This window comes from Lepisosteus oculatus, chromosome 3 (assembly GCF_040954835.1).
Source record: "Lepisosteus oculatus isolate fLepOcu1 chromosome 3, fLepOcu1.hap2, whole genome shotgun sequence".
NCBI lineage: Eukaryota > Metazoa > Chordata > Actinopteri > Semionotiformes > Lepisosteidae > Lepisosteus > Lepisosteus oculatus.
In genome coordinates this window covers 41,763,124-41,787,510 of record NC_090698.1, presented here as the reverse complement: position 1 = coordinate 41,787,510, position 24,387 = coordinate 41,763,124, and the positions used below count along the sequence as shown (strand labels likewise).

Below are 24,387 nucleotides of genomic sequence, written 5' to 3'. Positions count from 1 at the left end.
AAACTTGTCTTACAGATTCTTTGCCAGTTATAAACACAGCTAGCTCCTCTGACTGCAAGCTCCCCCAGCCCTTTTGAAAGCAATGTTTGAAATTCACATTTTTTTCTGAAATACTTGGACTCTATATTGGAAGTAGGTGAGGCACTATTTCTTCACAGTTTATGTAAAGTTTTAACAACTTAGAAGAAAGAGCGGAGAAATTCCAAATTAGAGTTTAAAAATCTCCAATAAAAAAAACTTTTAGTCAACCTATTACAAAACAGCAAAACAACAGCTTGTTTTTTCAGTGGTTGCCAAATAGCGTATGTTGACAACTGTGACTGATTTGAGTACCAAGGAAAACAAGTAAATCAACAGAAAAGAGCTCTGAATAACATAGTTTAAATTAACTAATCCATAATTAAAACTTAACGTAGGTATCTTACAGTATCAGGTGTAGTTCTCATCAGTTTTTACTAATTATATGTAAAAAGGAACATCTATTTAAGGATATAGGCTACTGCACAAAATTATTTTAATTCTCTGTTCTTTAAAAATAAGGCGTTGAAGCTGGATGAAAATGGAAAAATTATTTAAAATTATCACAAATCATATACAGTGCCTTGCCAACAGTAAAATTATAAAATTAGGCATACAGTATTTTAAACCAATACTTAATTCAAAACCTGAAAGCTCAAATTGAAGACTTACAAGGGTAAGATAAATTATGGTAAAAACCTAAGAAATAAATATGTTGATTTTACTTAGAATGGTGAACACAATATTTGGTAGAAGGATTTGGTAACTTTAAAAATGTTTGGTAAACCTGTACCATCTTCCCATTCTTCTTGGCAGATTTGTTCAAGTTGTCACAAATTGCTTGGTGGTCGCTAACAGGCTGGAGTTTTCAAGCTTTTCTTCAGACCTCAACATAAGTTAAGACTTTGACTGGGCCACTTGCATATTTTTAAGCCACTCCAGTGTACCTTTAAATCACTGTCCTGTCAGTTTTGCATCTTAAGCTGATTAGATGGGATTTCCTCTAGTATTTGCTTATCTGTTCTATTCTGTTGCCTATTTTATTGTTCTTTCAATTCTTAAAATGCTTTCGGTCCCTGCTGGTAAGAATCTTCTCCATAGCATGATGGCGCTACGACGGTCCTTTTTGTAAGGATGGCCATGACTGGAAAATGTTTTATTTCGGTCTGTGCCACGCATAAAGCTCACAATATATAAATTACAGGAACTGATATTATTGCACAGAAAGTAATTCTAATTGTGTGACCCATTAAGGTAATTTTCTACACTCATCCACCCATTTTCTAACCTCTTTACACAACAGAAGGGCACAGGGGAGCAGGAGCCTATCCCACCAAATGATGGGCACAATGTAGGACACACCCTGGACAGATGCCAGTCCACCACAGGGCAGACACACAGACACAATTATACACACTAACAAAAGGGCCACTTTTCCCAGAAGTCAATTATCCTACCAGTATATCTTTGGACTGTGGGAAGAAACTGGAACACCCAGTGAAAAAACACATGCAAACTCACAAACTCCACACACATAGCAACCTAGGACCAGAACTGAACCCAGGGCCCCAGTGCTCTGAGGCAGCAATGCTAACAGCTGTGCTACAGTGCCGCCCACTTGTGCAATCATGACTTTTAAATGGATGAATCCGTTTTTCTTACCTATTCCTGTGTTTTTTTTTCAGAAGTGAAAGACACTTTTCTACAGACATATTGTTCTGTTAGTACAGGAATCACATGCAGCAAGCTGATCGTGTTTACAAGCAGCAGAGCATACAAAACGGGTACAAATTGTGACGCTGCTTTTTCAATGAAATCAGAGCAAGAAGCAATGCTTTTGTGGCCATTGAGAAAAGGGCATTATAAGCACTACTATATGGGTTAAGATGAAGATCCCTGCATCTCTTAAACAGCAACATTTAAAGGAATATGCAATGTTTTTATCCTAACAAACACTCGCACATATTTACAATTTCATTCAGACATTTAATTAGATGGATATTGTAGATTCATTAATCTTGGAAAAACATCCAATATTCCAGCTCCCACAAGCCATGCCCTTGCATATTTTGTATAAGAAAATACTACACTCTGTGTCAGACTGTACTGTAAATCATCATAATCAACTCCTACCATCAGATGGTTAGAAGGATTTGGGAAGTCCTAGCAAGGGAGTGCATTACTCACTCTGTGAGCATGTTGTTCAAAAATCTGCTGTGTTGAGCAGTTTCTTCGCATCTGTGTATAGTACGACACTGGAAAATCTCCGCTACACTGAAAGAAGCTTTACAGGCTTGACTCATTGAACCTGAAGTGTTTTTCCACTGTTCACGTCTCTCTCTACAGTTTCTCCCTAAATGAAAGGCTACCATTTTCTAATATCATATACTGTAAACGTTAAGGCCTACATATTACATTGATTTTCCTTTTTGCCCTAAAACATCAATCACATCCTTTTAAAAGTCTTAGCAAAAACTGTGAAGTTCCAGCTTGTGCAACCCACACTCACAGCTGGACTTCATTAACTGCATAAATCCCCTAGATAGAGCATGTTATACTGTATCAGATTTTGGTAAGTAGAGCCATCATGTCTTACACCGAGAAGAAGCTACAAACCATGTCACAAGACAGACTATAATCAGTCATTAATACACACATAATTACCAAGTGAGCAGTTATGGTACAGATCTGTACTGTATAAAGAATAACAGAAGTGGAAATATTTCCTCACAGAATACACAAAATAAATAACTGGATTGGATGGTGTTAATAGTTAATGTTTTATGGCATACACTTAAATGGTTACTGAGCAGTATAATCTTTGAGTCTTTTACCTGAATCCCACTAAATCACAATGAAATGTTTTGTCTTACAGGTATACTATATTGTATGTTGGAAAATACTGCATTTCCAGAAAATATTTCAGATTCAGATTACATAACCTGTTAAAAAAGACATCTCTTGATTGGCTAATGAACAAGGAAACAAGCAAGGGGACATAAAGTACTGCAAAAAAATAAATGCTCTTAACAATATCCAAATAAGTGAGATATTGAATTATCCTGGGTGGAGATTCTGTTCAAATTATTTAAGGACTCTTTTGGTTCTTTCAAAGAACAACTGCTATAGAATTAAAACTTTGACTACTCTAATTCATAGATGAGGCATAAGAGCAAACCATTTATTACAGATGTAAGGTTTATAGCCAGCAGAGTTAAGTATATATTTCAACTGCAGTCTGGAACTTCTGAGTCGTCTGCTTGCTTGGACTTAGGCCCTCACAGACAGCAACCTTATGCTTCACAATGTACCAATCAAATACCTTGTACTATGGGTGTTGTTTCATGCACTATTTTTCAACTTATTTGCAAATAGGCATGATTGTATAAAGACATAAAGTTCATGCAGGCATGAAATTTAATATTAGTATAAAAAAGCTAACTTTGCGGATTTTCGTAGCCAGCCATAACCCACTTCCTAATTCTAAGATCAAATCACTAACACTGCAAATCAAAGTTCAATGTAATTTAGTGACCAGTCTTAGGGAAATTATATAATTATGTGACAAATTAACTTCATTCCAGAAGCTACTGAGAAACTGCAACATTAATGACTTATTACTGTGCTTTTTTAAAAAATATGTCTTTACTGAGTGGAAAAAATTTTTTTTTCCTTCAATATCACATATGCAGTTGGTGGATAAAGAAAAAAACATCCACATGCAAAAACGTAAGGAGAATTTGTTTATTCTGAGAATCTAGGTCATCCACATTCTAACAAAGACACACATATCATATCTGGTTATTTTAACAGAGCTGAAAAACATTAACTATTTGTATTAAAGAGGACATGCCACATCAGGTTCACATAACCTTTTTCTTAAAAAAAATATAACTAAACTGAAAACAGTTTACCATCTAAACTTTAAATGCCCTTTGTTCCCCATAAAACAGTATGAAATGTTCAGGAATTGATAGAAACAAAGCAGGGAAATCCTTTTTTCATATGCCTTAGCATATGATATATGGCAAATACCAAAAACGAGTATGCTGTAGTGTTTTTTTTATAATATGCATGTTCTGAAACTATCATCTGCCAAATATATATAATATTTCAATTCAATTCAATTCCCCTTTCAATTCAACTTAAACTTTGATTTATTCAGAAGATATTCTGCAAGTAGAGCAAACACAAAGAATTTTAACAATGCAAGAACACTAGATGCTCTCTGATGTACAACACTATTGTTACGTTATACTGTGCTGCCAAAGAAGGCCTATAGGCCAATCCAGGCGATTTATAGGTAACATTAATCTGCTGTTCAGTAAATTATTTATGACAACTAAAATATACATTTTCTTACACTTATAAAACGTTCAGGAAGCATTTTTGTTGTATCAAGTTACAATGGTTCGCACATAAACTAGATAGATCAAAAGCAATGATTAAAAAGGGTAATGCATCGAGTATTTGACGAATTTAATCTCCCTGTTGAAGACTCAAATTCAGTTTACGCTACACTGAATCCTCAGAAGGACCTTAGAGGGGCACGACAACACTATATACGTTTGCTTTAATCTGAAGAGTGATCTCGGGTGTTACAACAGTAAAAGCAAAAACTAGTTTTGTTAAATTAGATCTACGTATGCGTTCACCACCACAAATAATTCGCATGACTAAAACCCATAAAGACAATTATGAAAAATATTGATGGTTGGATGTAAGAGACTTTGGTCATTTAAACAGATCTCTCAATTTTCACTCAACACAAAGTCTGGTCTAATTTGAGTATTTAAAAAAGTATCTGAGTATTGACTATTTAAAAAAGATACTAGCTTTAAAAATCGATAAACTGCCCGCATCTTTAATACATATAATTTAGGCAATGAAACCACTTATAAAAACAGAAACAGAAAAGCATGAATCAAAAACCCACAGCTGGCTGTAAAGGATGTGCCGACGTGTTTAAAAGTCAAGAAAGTGTTCTCATTGCTATGAATGAAGTAGGCTTCTTATTTTCTACAATTTTAGTCCCGGTCTATTCAAATCATAAATTAAAATCTCAATCACCAAAATGTAATCAGTACTTCACACTAATGTCAGTTTCAGCTCTCACGAGGCTATAGATACACATATAAAATGGATGGAAATTATTAAATGGGTTACTTCATATAAAAATAACGACTTGCAAACAACACGGAAAAGAAAAGTGTAACTTTTAATCAAGCTGCTTACCTGAGAAACGCAACATCGAACAGACATTCTGATTCAAGGGATCCCTTTTAAACTGTAATACTATAACCCCGCAGATTTCCAGTTCGGGGTCGAAAGAGATGTTGTTCTTCAGCCTCCCAAATCCCAGCTCACACATAAATAATGCGCTGGTCCAGGCTGATGCTTTATATATACTGTACGTTTATTGTTTTTCTTTTTAAGACTGTCGGTGATGGCGCTACTGCTGCTGAGCCACTCCTGAAACAGCACAGACAAAAGCCACAACAGCGTCTCCTAACCGAGGTCTGCAGTGAATTTCTAAAAACAAACAGTACAGTAAGCACCATGTAGAAACAAAACTCAGCTTTGTCATCAGCTGGACAGTTCACTCGGACCGCGGGATATCAGCATATATTAAAAATAATTCAATTCACCCATTATCTCCCTCGATGAAAAGCAATTTCTCTTTCAATAATTATTCTCATTTTTCGCTTTTCAATCACTTCCGTTGTCGTCAGATGTTCTGGATCCCATTTGCTTTTCCGGTGACAAGATGTTTTTTTTAACGGTGATGTGGATCGTATTCGAAAGTTGGCTTTAACAAGTGCTGAACTATTGAGGAGACAGATTTATCTTTTCGAAGAGCAAAAATGATGTAATGTGCATAAAAGTCAAGGAGATTGTGCTGTAAGGCAATTAATGTTCTATATGAATCTGTATATTGTAGTTATCTATGAATATAAACCGATCAATTAATTAAAATTTGTGGACATTGAACTACATACTCAATCACAGCAACAGTCGTGTCTAAGTAATGCCAAACAACTCTGTAAAATCGAATATTAAACTTCTCATTTTGATACAGGGTCAGAAGCATTGTTGTGCATTATGTGACGAATCTTCCACATTCCTGCGTCTTCAATCACAGGTTAGACATGGGCACAGCCAAGGAAACCCCCTGGACGAGACGGCACTCCATTGCAGATCATACGTCGATTAGCCTAGACAGTATGTCTTTGGACTGTGGGAGGACACTGGTGCTGTTGTAGGAAATTCTTCATCAGAGGAGCAGGACACAGTCTGGTGCAGATTCAGTTTTATTTAGCTCAATTTAGTCCGAAAACACGCGCTTGGTCTGCCCCACAGAACAGACAAACTGCAAGGGTTTCCCAGCTCTTATATACAGTCAGAAGTAAGTTTGTTTAACAATATGAGTGCTTGTCCTGTTCTTGGATATGTAATTAATTCTTGTCCTACTCTGTCTTGCTGTAGGTTCTGTCCTTTGATATGCAGCAGCCATTGGTCTGGTTTATCCTGTTTGTGGGTTTTGTTCCTGTCTGTTATTATGTAGCGTTAAGCCACTGGGGCTGCTAAAGCAAGTCAGCTTTATAGCATCTTAGTGTAACTTTTGATTGAGGCTAAATTAACAGACCCCATCAACACCTCTCACAATGTGCTTAAGTGGTGATACTGTGATGATGGATAAGTGAGATATATACATGTCCCACTTCAGGTGCTCTCTGTGAAAAATATGTAGCCATGGGGAGAACATGCAAACTCCACACAGAAATCCCTCTGTCCCAGAATCGAGTCCAGGACCCAAGAGCAGTGAGGCGGGGCTAACTCTCACGCCACTATGCCACCAAGCTTCTACTATATGTATAATGTAAAAAAATAGTCAAACTAAATGATTTCAATTCTGTTTTTATAGCACATTTTTAGGTGCAAAGCGATTAAAACACCTAATCATTTTCCCTATTTTTTTTTCTAAACAGAACAAAAGAACTGCTGTTTTTATATGTCTTGAAATTAATTACATCATGTTATGTGATTTACATTAGAATGAAACAACGCTATTGTAGTGGTTTTGCTATTGTTGGAGCATCTGCAATGGACAAAGAAGAATGACTAAGAGAGACATTTATGCCTTTCAAAAGGCAGAGGCTAAGTCTCGTGTCATCACATAATTTAAAAGTCAAAAATGATTAGTGATCAAATGCAGTCTATTGTCAGCTATTAAGCTTTCAACTTATTAACCTATAAAGTCTTAATTGTTTCCTTCCATTTTTCAGATAACAGATGACAATTTATGACGTTTAAATGGCAGTAAGCATTTCATTTCATGTCATTTTATTGTTATTCACATGCATGCCAATAGTATAAAGCAATATACTTGGTATTACTAAAAGATTATAAAGATCTTTTAAAAACTCAAAGTAAGGTAAAACTCAAACTCAAGGTAAAATTACCCATTACCAGTTTGAAAAAGCCAAACATTTGGAGCTACATTGCTGGAGAATATATATGATTGAACCAAAATGCCTGTTGCTCCAGTTATCCTATGGAGCAGATTAAGAATTTGTTTGTGCTTTATAGTTTCTCATCATGTTTGTGTAAAAATAATATAGACTAGGCTGTGGACTAGTACCATCACTGTTCTGCAGAGTGAGATACTGTATACTGGCCTGGTTGCATACTGCCATCTAAAAAATATAGCTGGACAGTAGTTTCCTATTGCTGTATCACAAAGTATCATGGTTATCCAGACTGCCATTTGCCAGTGTAGGTCAAAACACGGCCACCTCCCTATTACCTAGACTCACATCAGAATGGCCAATACCTGTTTCAGCACAGTTTCAAGATAATGATTACTTGCAATATGACATTGATATAATAGATGAGTTCTTTTATCAGGGAATTGCTAGTTTGAAGGATAAATTGGCCCAGTACATTAGGGCTATTACTTTGAGAAATAACATTTATGTTATAAAAATAATACTATTTTTAAATTGCAGACACCCCCTGCCTCCTATCACTTCCACTTGTACAAAATAGTAACACGGGGAAGTGTAGCAATACCATTACCAGTTCAGTCAATTCAGACAATTCTCAACCCTCTTTATTAAATACAGTATATACTGTATTGTAAACTATTAATAGTAATTACACACAGTATCAAGACAACCCACCCCCTTAAACAGACAATATACTGTTATCTTGTTTCTTGCACTGTATATCTGAGTTGCAAAACTTTTAGTGTGCCAATTGTATTGTACATAGAATTTTGTGAAACAGAGATAACAGTACCTGAGGCAGCACAGAATTCCTGTGCTGCTGTTAGCTCTGCTAATTCTCAGGAGAGGAGCTATTTCCATGTGTAGCCCATTTTCCTGCCTTCACACAAAATTGCAAAACAGATTCCATATTTTGCAATACACTTTTCATGCTGCTGAAAATGCTGCTAACTACAGTTTGTAGAATTTTACATTTTTAGAGTTTTACCTTGTCTTAAAATGAAAAGCATTCACCAAAACAATTGGCTTTGTGCAAATTTCTTTTCAAAGATGAGTGGTATTTAGCAGTAATTCAATCTCGCTTTGAAAGAATACAAAGAGCCTTCATTTCTTTCTAGGGCTCATGAAAACAGTGGTGGTAGTTGTGTGTGGGGGATATAGTTTCTGACAACCTGCGTCATTCTCATTTGTAAGCTAAAACTATTGATATGTAGTGAACAGTATTATTGAGCCTGGTTTAGAACTCTTTCTTATCCACTTGCTTTTTTACGGTTTTATTTTATATTAAAATGGTGTTTGCATACCACATATGTATCTCTACATATTGGGTATTGAAGAATGAGAGGAATGCAGAATTTAGTCTTAAAGGTGATTTAGGATGAATAAAAGTTTTTGAAAGTGAAGAATTAAGTGAGATAAGAAAAGAAGAATTTTTTAAAAAATAAACCTGGATATGTTCTACCTCCCCCATAAACCTGTACTGGATAAAGCATTTAGAAAATGGTTGAATGTATGGATAAGCTACACTCTACTCCTAAGAGAATCATTTTTCATATAGAACCCTTCTTTTAGCCAAACATGCACTGGATTTTATTTTGTCCCTTGGCAGTCATAGTAAATCAGCCTTTAGTATGTTTGCGTTGCATTTGGTCTATATTTATGAAAGGATGGGAAAGTATCAATTTTCTTTCTCATATATTCCCTTAAATCTGGCTTTTAGAAACATCTACTGATTTTCAAAATATAATATATCAAAATAGGTAATGCAGGTGATACAGCAACATGATCCAAAGTGATAGATCAAGGATGCTTAGCGTTTGCTCTGGCTTTGAGCTGCTTGGTGAAAGGGATGACAAACCTGGTCATTTGAATGAGGTGGTTTACCCAGAGTGAGTCAAACTGTGGATCTGCTGTAAGGGCAGTGAAGATGGGCTTGTCAGTAGGTTGCTGAGTAGAGAATTCTGCGAAGGAAAGCCTGATGTCTCTTACCTGTGTAGAGGAAGGTGATATAGGAAAAATATTTTTTTCTCCTCCAAGGCTTTCACAGGAGACTTCATATGTTGTCTAGCAAAAACACATTCCATTCAGCTTGGGGTTAAATCTTTGGTTCCCTTTATAAGATAAGATTACTTTATTAGCCATATACAATTTCTTGCATTAGGATTTGTCTTTTTACATACCCCAGTTTGCTCTCCATGAGACACAGACAGGGAGAGAAGCTTGGGGTCAGAGCGCAGGTCCAGCCATTATACAGTGCCCCTGGAGCAGCTGGGGTGAAGGGCCTTGCTCGGGAGCTAAACAGAGTACGATTCCTCTGTCGGCTGAGGGATTTGAACCGGCAACCTTCCAGCCACAGGTGCAGATCCTTCCACACAACATATTTCATATACTGTACAGCAACTGCGATTTGCCCCAGAGACCATGAGTAGATGACAATTTTCTGTCTCACTGGAACTAAGGTGGCTGGGATCACGCATGTAATCTGAAGCTGAGAAAGGTGATGACTCGGGGGATATTGTCCATGTAGACTCAAACTACATTGGTGTAAACACCACGTATTTCAGTCAGGACAAGTTCATACAACTTGACAACAAACTGAAGAGCAGACCTAAATTGGTGTTTTTCTCTGTAATTCTACCAAGTCTTTGAAAAGGTGAACAACAGCATCCATTCATTTTCTAATTGCTTCTTTCAATTAAGAGTTGCAGTGGAGCCAGAGCCTATGCCAGTAAGTAAAGGGAGCATGGAAAGGTATACCTTGGACAGGACATCAGTCCACCACAGGGCAGACATACAGAAGCATAAACATTCATACCAGTACCAATTTTCTTAGAAGCCAATTAGGAACCCCCCCTAACATGAGAAGAACACACAAACTACACACAGACAGTGATCCAGGTCTGGAATCAAACCCAGAACCCCAGCACTACAAGGCAGCACTGCTAACTACTACATCCAGGTGAACAGCACCTTCAACCATAAATCAATCAATGCAACACACAGTCGAGGACATACAGTACATTACTCATACAAAACAAAGTATTTGTAGATGTGACTTTCATTTCCCCACAATAATGTATAATGAGGAAGAAAATATCTACAGCACCCGTCATGGGACAATGACTACTTTTGGAATTGGAATTTTTTACAAGAATTCCAAAAACCTAACCTAAACCAATACTAACCTTTTTTTTTTTACCATTAGCTAACAATTTTTATTATGTCTGACCACAAACCCTTTTGCCACATGTTTGCAGCATCACTTAAATGCTTGGTTACAAACTCTACCACACAGGCCAGCGTTGTGAAGCAACTGGGATGTTGTTCATTCACTTTTTCTCCCATCTCAGGCCAAACTTCATAGCTTGTCCTCAGAGTTGCATATAGTACCTAACTTGTTTGCTCCTTTCCTGGCTCTTGGTTTGGAGGGACAGTCTGATCTTGAGTGTTTGGGTCTTCTTCACTTCACTCCTTAATCAACTTCACCATGTTCTGAGACATTAAGGGTCTTTAAAAAACTTAAATCCATTGAACTTTACCACTGAGTAGTTTTGAAAGCTTCTTGGTCTTCACGGTTGAATGTTTGCTTGAAAATCACTGCCTGACTAAGCAAGTCAGTCTGCCGGACAACATTTTTGGTTCTGCCTGACTAGACAAGGATGCAGCGGAAAGGAAAACTCCCCAGATACAGAAGAAGGTTCTCTGAACAATGTTCAGTGACTGCTCTCCCAATTCAGCTGAGAGGTATAGGTCACGTAAGAAGACTGTGGCAGCTGCTGAAGTGTTAAGAGTTAGGAGAAGACAAGAAGAAAAAAACTCCATGACTGATGACATACCACTTGTTGTTTAGAATAGGCTGGGAGCCAGGAGATAGTTGAATAAGGAAGCTCGGTGCTCATTAGGAAAGAATTAACATTCTGTTAGTACTTTTTCTCTTTCAGTTGTGTATTCTATTAAAATGACTCCTAGAAAAGCCTTACATTTTGAAACATATGAATATATCACCATTATATATCAGTTTCCATTAAACCACAGTATCTTAGTTACCATACACTTCTCTTATACTCTTTCATGTTCCCCAGTCACAACATGCAGCTGCTTCATAAAATCCTTTACATCCCTTATCATCAGTTTAACTCACCCGTAAGAACCTTTATAGAGCACAGGATGAAGACATATGCCTGCCTTTCTCTTTTGAACCATGTCATTTTTCACAACAAAAATGTTCCAATGTCTACAGCAGAATTAGCAACACATGAAGAACTGCTGCATCTCTCATGAACAGCACTTCAGGATTGAAGGTGTTTGGCAAGTTATAGAGATTGCTATTGCACAGTGCACTCAATACCACCCTGTCTGACTCAATCCCACCATTTCCAGTGAATGTCAGCTTGGGAAACTCCAGTTGCAGTCAGCCAACAGCTTATCTCAGATTTGAGTACCAGTAAAATGTATAAACTTTTTTTTTCTGTTGAAACATATGCCTAATGTTTTCATAAGACAATGTGCATTCTTCTATTCTTAGTAGATTTCTAGTGAAAATTGTAGGTGGGTCAATACTTTAACAGAAAACATGCAAAAAAACACAGATTCATAAAACCTTATTTCCAGTTTTATAATAGAAAAGGGAAAAAGGGAACATTTATAGTTTCACAGTTTATTGTCATATAAAAACATAAAAGTAAATGAACTTTACTCTTCTTTCATATCAAAAATCCATTTATATAAATAATAATGCTCTGGAGAGCTCATACAGTTCAATGTTACAATGTGTAACTGCGATCAAGTTTCTTTTTTCCCCATGTATGACTTTAGAGAAGTCATTTTTTAGCAGCACCAACTGTTGAGTAGTCATCGGCAGTCACCTTACATCAACCTTGGCCTTTTCCAGTTAGAATATCAATTTTTTCTTCAGTGATCCTGTAAGTGAGATAGATTCAGTGCGATGGTTTAATATCAAACACAAAAACTATGATAATAAATGTATAAAGGCCACACCCTTAAATGTTCTAACAAATGCTAATTGCATCCCAGTACACTAAACAACCAGTATTAATTTAGGTTCCGTTCACATTTATAATGCGTCCTATGGTGTACTGAACAAATGTTGTTTGTTAATATTTCTATAATTATAATTTGTAATAAAATGTATTTGTGAACAGAATATACCTCAAGCTTTAATAATAATTCCTTATAATTATTTTGAGCCACTGTTTTACCACTGTAAAATAGTCCTTTTTCATACAGAAGGATCGTGAACCAGTTTACACAGAGAAGTGGACCGACTTCATCCATCACCGAAGAGCAACACCCACCTGAGTGTCATTCTTGCAGCCATAGTGTCATCTGCTCCATTACACAGCAGATCACATGAAGAAGACAGAAAATGCATCACTAACTGCATTAAGTGGGAATTTAATGGAAGCCAGTTTGATCAAACCCACAGCGGAACTCAGCCAGAACATCAGAATTAACACATTTACTCTTATGAATGACGGCTGGAATCTTTATCAAACTAATTTAAATTAATAATTTATTGACCTTGGTTTAACACCTCCACTAAAGAATGGCCCTGTTACCATGTTAGGGCACTGGTTTTTAGAAATCTTGGACAAAAGAAAAGAGTGCTCTATGGCTGTTGACCTGTATGGCTCCCATCCCAGCACGGACCAACAATTTAGCTTCTGAAATCTGGCCATGTCACTCTAGAAGGAGACAAAACTGCTGGGATAAAACAGCTCTTTACCTGGTCCCCATTCTGCACTTTTGTTGTAGGATCTTTAGTAATGTACAAACAAGCTTTTGAAGTGGAATACAATTCACATACCTTGTTCTGTACCATCGCGTTTCCTTTTAACTCCAATTTTAAAGTTTTCCTGTTCTTTTAGGGCTTCCACTGAGCAGTTAGGCCTTGGAAGTTGGGGTCCTGGAGTTGGGCCAGGCCTGTTGCTGAAATATCTCTTTTTCAAGGCCTGAAAGAAAAAATAATGTTTAACCAACTTATCATTTTAGTTTAGATTTACCTTGAACCCATGGGAACAACTACTGCAATTATACAGTGTACCGGACATGAAAAGAAACTCTGAGGTCTCTGAGCCCTAAATAACACACTGTCCAATCTGATCGCACAAAATGTTCAATGGGGCTCATGGCTAACAGGTAAAACATGCACTGCATCCACTGCATAACCGCCACATTATCATCTTGCACAAAAACCATTCTTATATGAGTATAAAACGGACATGGGTTGTCTTTCTGGACATGTCATGTCAGGATAAGTCCACAGGAAGGGAAGCAAATGGGGTTACAAGACACAGGACACAAGTCAAAGCAATCCATTGCAGTCAGGTTGCCATCAAGCATTACAAACTTTCTCTTTCGGTTTAACTGACACCCATCAGAGTGTCTTACACAAAATCTTGATTCATCACTAAACAGAGTTTGTCACCGTTGCTGGAGAACCCAGCTGGAGTGTTCTTCTGTTGTGTTACCACCAATGAACATTGCTGAGCAGTAGGCTCCTGTATGGTCATCTGGCCTGGCTGTTTATCTGGTTTCCCAGTTAAACTGCTGTTGACAGGGTTTTTGTGACTTGCCATTTCTGCAGTGGAACTAGCAATAGAAAATTGGTCAAGGAGACTTAGCACAAAGATATATTTTGATTCATGTTGTGACTTGTTATTGACAGAAATTTTCCAAGTCAGAAATTTCTAACTGCGGAAACCCCCAGATAGACAGAAAGTGTACTGATTTACTGTATTACAGTCTCCACCAAGGCATTGTTCTTTAGAAAAGCACAGCATTTTGCTTTTCTGTGTTTTTCTTTCTTTTCACTAGCCTTGATGTATAGCAGATTAAATCACCACATCACCTGTATTCAATCAACTGTGTCCCTAATGAGATTTAATGCCTATTAAGCAAACACTGGAAAGTATTAGTCATTTTTTGTAAATAGGGTTGATTTCAAAGAGTGCCTTTTTTGATTGAAACATTTAAGAAACTATTTTTGTCAGCCTCACACCATGTTCAGGGAATATAAAAATATTTAAAGTTATTTTTATGTTACATAAATAAAACAGTGTCCACATAAATACTTAAACAAGAAATAACTCTCTCATGGTAAAAACCTTGAATTGCAGCAAGCAGACCAGCTCTTTTTTTAATAAATCAAGTTCACACAAGCTTCATGACTTTTAATCTGTGCATTTTAAATATTTTGTAGATGATACTGTAGTTATTCTTGGAGTTTCATGTTAGTCAGTACATTAAACCAAAGCACATATTCTTTTTTGTAGCTTAAATACATGAATAAATAATGGTGCTGTCAGCTGCATTCAACAGTACTAGTTTATTACTGCACAATTGGCAAAATACATATTGCTCACAGCTGTGTCTCTTCATGTTTCTAGAAAAACAACATTTGTGGGCTATAGAATAACACCTCTTCAAACATTGTAATTAAATCTCTTAAAAAAACAACAATGGTAGACGTTGCGCTATTCTTTAATTTTCACCGACTTTAGGATGTGATCTATTGAGTGAAACGGTTACCTGTGTTGCCGTGATTCGTGTGCAGGGATTGTATGTAAATAATCCTCGTAACAGGTCCAGTAAATCATCACCTGCTGCACTGAATATGTGCTCTAGGGGTGTTCCAGGAAACATTTTAAATGATATGTAGTCAGGAAGGCTGGTCAGGCCCTAGGAAAATCCAAAAGACTATTCATACATAATCCCAAGGAAATAAAGGACAACATATTAACATGCATCAAAATTTATAACATAAAAAAGGGAAAGCTTTCACATTTTCACATTCTCAAGATCTAATGAAACGATGAAACACAGGAATACTGTTTATCCTTTACTTATTTTTGCACTGTGAGAAAAGGAACTTTAAACGTTCGAAATGCATTTAAATTAAGTCCACATCTAGAAACGGTTCCTAAAAAAATACATTTGAGTAAAATGCTTACAGGCCATGTCTCTTCTGTCGGAGTTCCTAAAGCTTCAAAAATTTTGGTTAGCTGGTCAAGATCTGAGTCTCCTGGTAAAAAGGGTACCTGGCAGGAAAAGGTATAACAATTCTGTTAATTAAAAGTAAAAGCAATCACAAGATTTAGGCTGCCTTTATGCACTATAAAAAGTAGCACTGTAAATTGTTTTTCTACACAATCACAAATTAAAAAATACTAAAAAAACAATTATGTTTTTTTTGTACAGTAACATTAAAGAACTGCTTCTATAATTGCTTTTGAAACACTACTTAAGAAACAAGACATGGTTTAAAGGCTATGTGGTCTTTGTGTTGAGCATTACACTGCATCTCCCTTTAACTTAACACGATCACAGTCTTCACTGTTAGTCTAATAAAAGGCAATTATCAAATCTTCCTCAGAAACGTAACAATTAAGCATGAAAAAAAATTATCTTGAATTTTAAGAACATTATATGACTCACATTAACAACCTATATTTAAGTAAAAAATTACCACAGAAGATTCAGATTTAGCAAAACTCTTTAGCAAAACTCTTCAAAAGTCTTTGTGATGAATGAGGGTCTACATAAGGCATAACATTCATGGGAAAATTCACAATTTCTTAGCACAAGGAGAGTCAAGTTATTAAAATGGTTAACAACATTCCTTATAAAAATCAAATACCAAAGAAAAACTGTTCTGTCACAGTCCAGTACTACTGGTGGGAACCAAACTTCTCACCGAAATGTGTGCTTACCCTTAGGAGCAACTCAGCTAATATACAGCCAACTGCCCACATGTCTACACCCACACCATACATTCTGGCACCGAAGAGAAGCTCTGGACTTCTGTACCACCTGAAGGCAAGAGATCAGTTACTCTGGAAATCATGCACCTAACCAAAACTAGAACCCAGAAACAAAATGGGCATTTTGACCTTTACTAAACTCTTGACATAACCACCCCAGCGTTTTTGATCTTTTTGCGAACCTCGTTGTATGGACCCAGCCAATGTAAAAATCTACCAGTAATAATCTACAGTCCTGTTCCAATTGTAAGCAAGCAAAAGAGCAGAATCAGTTCAGCATTATTAACATTTCAAGAATGCACCACCCCTCCCCCCAATCCATTTAAAATGACTTCTTCAGAAGCATGAAAAGACTGTTTTACTTGTATTTTGTCAACATCTGACATATCTTTTAACCTGCAACACATGCTTCATTTACTCATAAATATGTTAATAAATATATAATAATTTTTATAAAATAAAGGATGCCTACCTTGTTACTACTTGGTGAGTGTACACCCTATTGGGACTTCCAAAAGCCTTAGCCAGACCAAAGTCTGCAAGCTTCAGGACACCATTTTCATCCAATAGCAAGTTGTTTGGTTTGAGATCCTAAACAAAATAGAACAAAGTTTTACTATTTCATGTTATCTGCTACACATGAAGGAGTAAAATGTGCTTCTAATCTTCTAGACTGTAACAGTGACTGAACTGCACTGAGGTACATGAAAAAAGCTTTAAAGGTTAAAAACAAAACATGAATCAAATTCAACATCTGTTTACACTTTGTTCAATTTCGTGGTGCCAGTCTATGAAAACTATGTAAAAAAACAAAACATTTGAAAATATTTACTACAGCACTTGTCAGATAATTATATTTGAAAGACAGTGAATTCTATATTAGTCTTACCCTGTGTAAGATCCAATGTTGATGCATATACTCTAGACCCTGAAGTGTCATCAGTATATATGCTTTGATGTTTGCAGGAGTCAAGACCAGGCTGGTGTCCTTTATTATTACCTAAAAAGAAGGGTATTTATAAAAAAAATACTGTTATTCCAGCTGCAACCTTCCAAAACAGTGAAAATAAAAATGTCTTTGAAACTGCAGCTTTCGTGAGATTGGGAAGTAATATTTAATTCATTTTTTGTAGAAACATTTGATACATAATGAATGGCCTTTTTTGTGCCCTGCATTTGACTTCAGGACTTGTTAACATGTACTTCTATTCCAAAATAGCTTTAAAAATAAGACATGACTGCACTAGAATAAGACCAGAGAAGAGCAACCTGACACTCCACTCCCAGCCATAAAAGAATATAATACAGACATTAAAAATCTTTTTATTTTTGAACAGAAAAGACTATCAGGAAAAGTAATTACTTTAGTATTCAAATAATAATCATCATCATCATAATAATAATTGCTTACACTTATATAGCGCTTTTCTGGACACTCCACTCAAAGCGCTTTACAGGTAATGGGGACTCCCCTCCATCACCACCAATGTGCGCAAGAATGATCAACACGTACGAGTGTAGAGAGAGCAGAGTAAGGAGGCCATGATTGATAAGGGCCAAGAGGAAATTTGGCCAGGAAGCCAGGGTTACAACCTTACTCTTTTCAAAACGCCCTGGGATTTTTAATGACCACAGAGAGTCAGGACCTCGGTTTTACGTCTCATCCGAAGGATGGCGCCTGTTTACAGTATAATTGTCCCCGTCACTATACTGGGGCATTACGACCCACACAGACTGCAGGGTGAGCACCCCCTGCTGGCCCCACTAACACCTCTTCCAGCAAGCAAGAGGAGGCAGGCAGGATACACCCTGGACAGGATGCTAGTCCATCACAGGGCACATACAGGCACAAACAAGCTCACACCAGGGCCAATTTCCCTAGAAGCTAATTAGCACAGCAGTATGACCAGGCTCACACCTGCTTAGCTTCAGTGGGCAGCCAGTTGTGAGTTGCAGGGTGATATGGCTGCTGGCTATACGTAAAGGCCTTGACAAAGTTAAACCTATAAACCTCTTCAGATTCAGCACTGGAATATGAATCAAATATAGACCCATGTGTAAACTATGTGCATTTAAAATTGAGATCTAGAGATATTGTATTTCATTACACAGAAGGCTATGGAAGTCTTGCATAAACTGTTGAAGGTTAAATGTTGTATTCTCTCAAGAAAAAATAAGGATAAGGTTCCAGGTATCAATTAGCTACTAACTACAAAATATTACAGATGAACTGATGGCCTCGTTAGAATAAAAGGTTCTAAATGAAGGCAAATACTGTATTCATAAAAATTTTAAGGTGGAAAATTAAAACAGGAATCTGAAAGCATGATGCCAACATTATTATTTAAAAACCCCATGATTTTTATACTTCACATTCTTGCATTATACTTCTGCTATCCAATAAGCACCTTAGCTCACTGCTGCCATTAACTTTACACCAGCACAAGAGGACCATGCTCTCAAACACAGTAATTTTGAAAGCTCTGTGAAGATGGCGCCCCTACAAACAGTACAATGTGCTCCGTTTATTTTGGTTTGTGCCATGGAAAGTATCGGCATAGGTGCTTTCATTACCAATATACTATATAGCTATTTTTTATGGGGTTAGAGTCCCATAAACCTAAACAGTAGGTTTCAAAATAAAGATACATTAAAAAATATAAAGATAATTAAAGTAAATCTGAGCTGTCCTTTGGGATTAAAGAAAAATACATTGCCTAATAAAAATCAGACAAGTCTGCGTTTCAGCATAAAAATTACCTCTCAGGAGTGTGTACTGCAAAAGCTGAAAGTGACAACCTAAAATTCACATGTACTATGCATTTGCAGTAGTCTAACCACAAAATAGCAAAGCAGAAACTAATCTGTAGAGAGGCATTTTGAATTTTGTGCACATTTGAATATTTTAAGAAGCGTGGATCATTCAATTTTATCTGACTTACAGAGTCCAGAATTTTCAATTTGTTCAAACATTAGGTCTGTGTAGGACAGTGAGAAAGCTCTGGCATCTGAGAATATTAAACTAGCTAATTGTTTTAAAAGTTAAAATAATTAGTTTATGGTACAAAAACCGGTTTACTTTGAAACAAAGAACAGGAGTCAAGTTAATTCAAATATTCAAAAACCTTAAAGACATTCATAAACTAAATATCCAAACTAGAGAACTTCTTCAACATAAACAATGAAACATGAGGATACAAGTGAAAAATAATAAGTGATTCTAAGACCAAGAAAAGCAGAAGCTTTTCTTGCAGCCTCTGTGTAATTATTCCAACAAAGTGTTGGGAGAGTCTGAAAAAAGCCTTTCAGCCATATTGTTGCTGAATTTATCCTTCATCCTTCAAAAAATAGCTGGGTGAGATCCTCAAATGAATTAAGTTCTAAATAAAAAAAACAGCCTACTGTTCTGTATATGCTGTCTCATGTTCTTACACCCTTTCAGCACCACTTTAAAAAGCAGGAATGTTACAGCACTCCATGTGGGGGAAAAAAAAAGTTTGGAATAACAATCAAAGCTCAGGCTTCATTTTTATGTTCCAAAAAATGCTTTTAAAGCTTTGCTTGGTCTCCATAAGGAAGCATTTTTTTTATATTTCTGAAACCAAATGTCAAGCTGAGGACGGAGCAGTTGAAGCAAGAATGTAATTGCCCTATAAATAAAGCCAGTATGTGTTCCCTTTCAAGGAATACTGCAATGGAATAGATGTTCCATTGTTCACAAATTTTAACATAATGCTCTGTGTAAGTAACACCATATGAATGCCTGGTATTTAAGTATCTGAGTAAAAGACAAGACAAAAAAAAGTGACTAAAGCTGTTAAACGTGGACTTTTTTTTATCTTGGTTACTGGGCTGCCCTTTCATGTAGTACTTTCAGCAGTTGACTTAATAAATGCATTCATTTTTCTCTGAATGAGAAAACTTTTATAAGCTTATGTCATTCAAATACTGGCCATACACAGTATTAGGAGATTATTTTAAACTTTTTTACCTTGCAAGTTTGCAACGATGTACAGGATTTTTTAATTCAATTATTAAGTGAATTAATTTTTTTTAATAATTAAATTTGGACGATCTGTAGCTCTGGGTCATCCTGGGGAGCTGAGGCTTTTTCATGAAGTGAGTTTTGAGACTTCTTGAGCAATGATGAGGAATTAGAAAGGGCAAGTGCTTGCTAAGCATGAAACTCAAAGCAGGGAAATATTGCTGTCAAATATAGGTGAACACTTTATACAACAGTTAATACTATTTGAGATGAAGGGTGTCAATGCTTATATCCTCAACACAATGGACTAGCTAATGATTTCAAGAATAGTAAATATTTCCCTAAATATTTGTGTGCAATGCTATATTAAAAATATATTAAATGCTATAAAGGCACTTTATCAAACTAACTGTATGCTTTTAGGCACTGGATTCCCCTCCCCATAGGAAAAGGCATAAGGCGCCATCTAGTGTACCAAATATTTCTCATTGTTTAACCAATGGCAATACCAATGAAGTGTCAAAGAAATATTTGTGGATTCGTTTAGATCCAACAGCAGCTACAAAGTTAAGATGACCAGTTAACAGCTGTCAAAAAGTATGCCAAAAAAAAATGTGCCAAAAAGATTATGCGAATGGATGAATTTCAAAAATGAAAAGAAATAAACACATGAAGAATATTCCCACCTGCGCATACTGGTCATGCATTTAAATCCCTTAACAGCACCACAGGAACACCTGGTTCTGTTCTCATGATTAACTGGGAATATAAAGTCTAGGCAAAGGATGTAATTTTCTGTGGGAAAGAGACATTCACTAGAATTCCTAAATGTAAGAAAGACAGATCTCAAACACAAGGCACCAGTCTTTAAAAGAAAACCTTACCTCTAGATCTGTTTCCATGTAGTCAAAGACCAGACTGATATTGGATTTATGTCCAAAAGCATCTAGAAGCTTAATGAAAGATGAAAAGTAATCATATTATAATGTACAGTAACCAAGAAAATGCAGATTACTATGTCTTCAAGTAATGTAAAAAAATCAACCATCTGGTCTGTTACATTATCAAGTTACATCAATGCTCCCTTAAAAAAAAGAAAAAATCAATTATTTTACACTGTTTAATTAGTATTCAATTAACTTTTTTCTTTGAAGGCATGCATAAGACATTGAAAGAATAAACAGCATTTGCTTAGGCACTGTTATGTCTCTTTCAATTCAGGACTGCTCTGCAATGCAGTTAAGCTAGCATGTCAAATTCAGTTCAGCTGCATATGCTTCTGAAACACCATGGAAAATAGATTTAAAATCTGTCATAGCATGATTTATAAACTGTATAATAACCTATTGCTTAAATAGAATGGATTCTGGAAATACGAAAACTATTCTGCATCAATTGTCAACACAAAACAAAACAGTGGTAATTCGTAGGTTGCTCCCAAAACGTTAGCACAAAAAGTAAAACTACAAAAGAACAGACACACAAATACAAATTACGTTAGAAATTAATGCTCAACTAAATACTTACTCCAATTATATTTGGGTGACTTAGCTCTTGAAGCAGTTTAATTTCTCGAAGGGCTGTTCGGTTAATACCTGTGCAAAGTGGGGTAATTGCATACATAAGAAAGCTTGATTTAAAATCTTACGATTCACTGTGAAACAACACTGGTTAAAATATTTGAACTATGTGCTGCCAAGCACTGAGGCAGAGGCTGTTGGGAAAATCATATTCATAGAATGGCACTTGAAACCATAACTAAATTAATTGCAACCCTTTGGCTATGAAGTGAAATGCTCTCTTCTACAACATACAGGTCTGCTGTAGTATTTTTTTTATTGCAGAAATGAAAGTCTTTTTTGTTGACAATGAACACAGACTTTAATTATGATTATACCTGATTGTATCAATTTCCAATTACTGTATGAGTTTAAATGTGACCAAACCATTGAAAGAATCTCTACAAAAAAATGTTTTCACTACCAATCACTTTGTAATAAATACCTTTCGGTGGAAAAACCCTCACTGAGCTTATTGTATGGCTGAGTACTATAAGTATTGTGGGCGATTTCTTCTGGGAGAATCATTAAAGAAATTATGTTCAATAAGGAAATTCTGAAATAAGAAATGCTGCATAAAAATGTATGGAGAGTAACAGAAAAGGGAAACAAAATCACAACAATAAGAATGAGTGTGAGAACTGTGATGCTGGTGACTTCTGGGAACAAAAATGTTTTTGTCATTGCCAGGTAATGTGAATGACAATTCTTGTGATGACAGATACAGAATGCCTAAGTGTCGATATCTACTGACAGAGAATGGCAAAGACATTAGGTATTGTTTTTCGTTAATTCAAAGATACTTGTGTGCGTGTACATGTTTCTAGACTAGATTTTTTACTGTAATACCATCTTGGGACATAAACCATTATTTATGCTCCTATATGTCGCGTCTTAACTTGTATCAGACTGTCTTAAACAATTAGAGCTTGACTGGATCAAGAAAGTGGACTGCTAACATTGCCAATGTAAGTAATAAAATGACCATTTCTCCCCATTCACTGCTGAAATTGTTCTATATGCTTGTCAAAGCACTGCTTACAAATCTATAGGTATACCATAATTAAAACTATTTTAGATTAAAGTTAAGGTTATTTAAACAACACCTTTAAAGGAGTTTTAAAGGTCTTCCTAAATCTTTCACAATTCTAACAAAATAATGTACCTTTCAGAAATAAATAAATAGGTATAACAGCATAATAAATGTAAGTATCCATCTTACCATCTTTGGCTTCAGCTCTGTGACCAACTTTAATCTGAAATTAGAAATTTAGAAATGCATCTTCAAAAAGGATCGTTTAAAGTGCGAAGTAATTCTGTTTGTAATTCCTGTTTAAGAAAAATTAAATTAGAATCTCAAGAGGACAATTAACACACGAAAACAATAAACGAAGTGTTCTGGATAACATATTTGCTTTTTCCACATGTACAATTAAACAGTCTCAAGGTAGACAACTTTGCATTTAGAAGACAAATTGCGAGTACTACAATGGAGCTATATTCAAAATGAAAAGAGTAAGCAACAATACCTTTTTGATCGCAACTATGGTGTTTGTATTCTTATCTCTTGCTTTGTAAACAGTTGCGAACTGCAAAGAGATGAGGTGATATAGATCAGGAAGCCATTCCAAAACAGTTATTTGCAACCAACAAGCAAAACATTTAATATTTGTCGTTTAAAAAAAAACAATTCTAAACAATAATATAAAAACAGCACCTATTTATCCTATTAACTATTTTCTATCCGATTTGTTCACACCAAGTGAAATTAACTACAGCAACCCTGTATCACACAACAATAAAAAATGTTTTTATTGCAACAGCCTTTCTGTAGGCTATGCAAATTCAAAAACATTTTCTTACGACACTAACAGTTTTTATGAATAGCGTGTAATTCTTCACAGAGACCTTTAATTTAATAGTAGTGTCCGCTTTCCTGCTACAGCTCAACTATATGCATCGATATATACTTCAGCTGTTGTTTTTTAAAACTAAAGAACTTTCCCTTTACCTGGCCCTCTCCAAGAAAATCAAGCTTTTCGTATCTCTTTGCTCTGGATTTCACATCCACGGCCATCATCTCTTCCTAACTTACAACTGTCACTAAGAGACCCAACTTCCTGCTGATGAACAGAAAACTGTTAATGCGTTTGTGCAGATCGCCATGTTTGTGCGTGCGCACTATTGTCACTGGCTACAGATCACAACTACTTCCAGGTTAAAAAAATCCGTCTTGTGGAAGATAGAGGGCAGTATTTTATGTTAAATAACATCAATCAACATTAATCTACTGATTGAGAACCCCTTCTTTAACATTTTATTTTTAATTTTAGCTCTTTTAGAAGCTAAAATCAATGTTTGAAGTGGCTTATGATTGCTTTTTACCCCAGTTTTCAAAGGCAGGGACTAGGATAGACGCTGTCATTGACCTTTTTGTTTTAAGAACCAGCGCAGAATAAACATATTAGGTGTAATCATGATATGGCAGTCTTTGATGCACACTTAAACCTCTAAACGGTTTAGTCCAAAATCAG

General features: G+C 36.0%; 2 protein-coding genes across 2 annotated transcripts in view; both read right to left on the bottom strand.

The window, feature by feature from the left end:
• Positions 1-5,760, bottom strand: part of serinc5 (serine incorporator 5) — a 50,621-nt gene extending 44,861 nt beyond the window's left edge. Inside the window, exon 1 of the mRNA XM_006626726.3 lies at positions 5,254-5,760. Within this exon, the coding sequence (XP_006626789.2) occupies positions 5,254-5,280 (27 nt within the window). The 5' untranslated portion in view covers positions 5,281-5,760. The remainder of the gene's footprint in view (positions 1-5,253) is intronic.
• Positions 5,761-12,167: 6,407 nt separating this feature from the next.
• Positions 12,168-24,049, bottom strand: cdk7 (cyclin-dependent kinase 7). The gene is made up of 12 exons (XM_006626727.3): positions 23,865-24,049; positions 23,383-23,442; positions 23,076-23,109; positions 21,822-21,889; positions 21,179-21,247; positions 17,199-17,309; positions 16,782-16,900; positions 16,259-16,358; positions 15,500-15,586; positions 15,078-15,227; positions 13,354-13,498; positions 12,168-12,446 (listed from the first exon to the last, which is right to left on the bottom strand). The coding sequence occupies exons 1-12, from the start codon at positions 23,931-23,933 to the stop codon at positions 12,418-12,420; spliced, it is 1,041 nt and encodes a 346-aa protein (XP_006626790.2). The 5' UTR covers positions 23,934-24,049; the 3' UTR covers positions 12,168-12,417.
• Positions 24,050-24,387: the final 338 nt, after the last annotated feature.

Bases quoted from the DNA above. Each gene is read 5' to 3' on its own strand.
- cdk7 (XM_006626727.3), bottom strand. From the start codon at position 23,933: ATGATGGCCGTGGATGTGAAATCCAGAGCAAAGAGATACGAAAAGCTT. The intron at 23,110-23,382 runs GTATTGTTGCTT...TTCTAATTTCAG, and splicing joins CCATAGTTGCGATCAAAAAG to ATTAAAGTTGGTCACAGAGC. The intron at 16,359-16,781 runs GTAGGCATCCTT...TCTTGCCTTCAG, and splicing joins ACTCACCAAGTAGTAACAAG to GTGGTACAGAAGTCCAGAGC.